General features: G+C 45.6%; 1 protein-coding gene across 1 annotated transcript; it reads left to right on the top strand.

Moving 5' to 3' along the window:
* The first annotated feature begins 324 nt into the window (after positions 1 to 324).
* LOC107682899 (pleckstrin homology domain-containing family A member 5-like) lies at positions 325 to 1,293 on the top strand. The gene is made up of 3 exons (XM_016479016.1): positions 325 to 521; positions 624 to 700; positions 1,221 to 1,293. Exons 1-3 carry the CDS (start codon positions 430 to 432, stop codon positions 1,280 to 1,282), a joined length of 231 nt encoding a protein of 76 aa, XP_016334502.1. The 5' UTR covers positions 325 to 429; the 3' UTR covers positions 1,283 to 1,293.
* The last annotated feature ends 25 nt before the right edge of the window (positions 1,294 to 1,318 follow it).

Consider the following 1,318-nt stretch of genomic DNA (forward strand, 5'->3'; position numbering starts at 1 on the left):
CAAAAAAAAAAAAAAAAGTTTATTTATTATTGTTAACCCAACTTTATTTTGATAGTTAAATGTAATATTTATAAGAAATCTCAGAATACGTTTTGAGAGCTTTTTTCAATTTTAGCTATAATAATAATAATAATAATAAAAATAAAAAAAAATCACAAACGCCCCATAAACTTTATTATTAACAATAAACTCAATGTTTATTATATTCAGGGGACACAAAACACAAATAAAGCTGGCTACCATAAATAAGAATGTAATTTAAATACTAAATAAATAAATCGCGTCGGCGCGGCACGTCATTGGTCCGCGCGTACGCCCCGCCCCCCGGAGGCTCTTTCGCTGCGCCCTGGACACCGTTGCTAAGGAATCCCGAGTACGCGCGAGTGGGTCGGAGGCGCGCAGCTCGAGCGCTGCTCTCAGTGCTCAGACATGGCGGCGGACCTGAACCCGGAGTGGCTGTCTTGCCTGCCTTCCTCGTGGAGTTACGGCGTGAGCCGGGACGGACGCGTCTTCTTTATCAAGTAAATATCAGCGGGATGGAAAGTTGGGGCTCGGTTCGACTCGAATGCCTCTCGTCGGTTGTTTTTTCACCTTCTCTCCCCCCTTTTTTTCTCACCCAACAGTGAAGAAGGGAAGAGCACAACCTGGCTGCATCCAGTCACGGGAGAAGCCGTCATTACAGGGCACAGAAAAACTCCAGGTAAGAGGCTTTCAACCGCTTTTCCGTTGGAGAAAAATCACCGCATGAGGAGATATGCAATCAGTGCAGCTGCAGACCCGCAGCTGTGGCAGAACGCGACGCGCGCAATGTCAGTGCGTTTGCGTTGCGTTGCGTTGCATGCAGCACACTTGCACTGTACGGCTGCATGGTCATGTGTGGCTTTTGATTGACAGCTGTCATTGCTATTTTCCACTCGTTGGATCGTTTGACAGCTTGCATGCTTTGTATTGCTCAAAAACTTCTTGAATGCCTAAAATCCAGTTTTATTTGCGTTATGAAAGCATTAGCAGTTTCCTGTCACCCTTAAGCGACAAAACAAGCTGAATGGTCCACAGTTATATGTTGATCTGCAGTATAGAGATGCGAGCAGTGCTTGTGGGTATTGAACAGCACTGCAGATCACAGGCACGATGAGAGATGTGCTGCCCGCTGCAGCCAGTCACTCTAGAAAGATGCTTTTTGCATGCAAAACTCATTGTCCTTGTGTCTTCTCTTTTAGATTTACCCACTGGATGGGAAGAAGGATATACGTTTGAAGGAGCCCGTTGCTTTATCAAGTGAGTTGGAGGTTCGGCTCCTGGCGGAAGGAGGATATTT

Source organism: Sinocyclocheilus anshuiensis, unplaced genomic scaffold, assembly GCF_001515605.1.
Source record: "Sinocyclocheilus anshuiensis isolate Anshui unplaced genomic scaffold, SAMN03320099.WGS_v1.1 C32703773, whole genome shotgun sequence".
NCBI lineage: Eukaryota > Metazoa > Chordata > Actinopteri > Cypriniformes > Cyprinidae > Sinocyclocheilus > Sinocyclocheilus anshuiensis.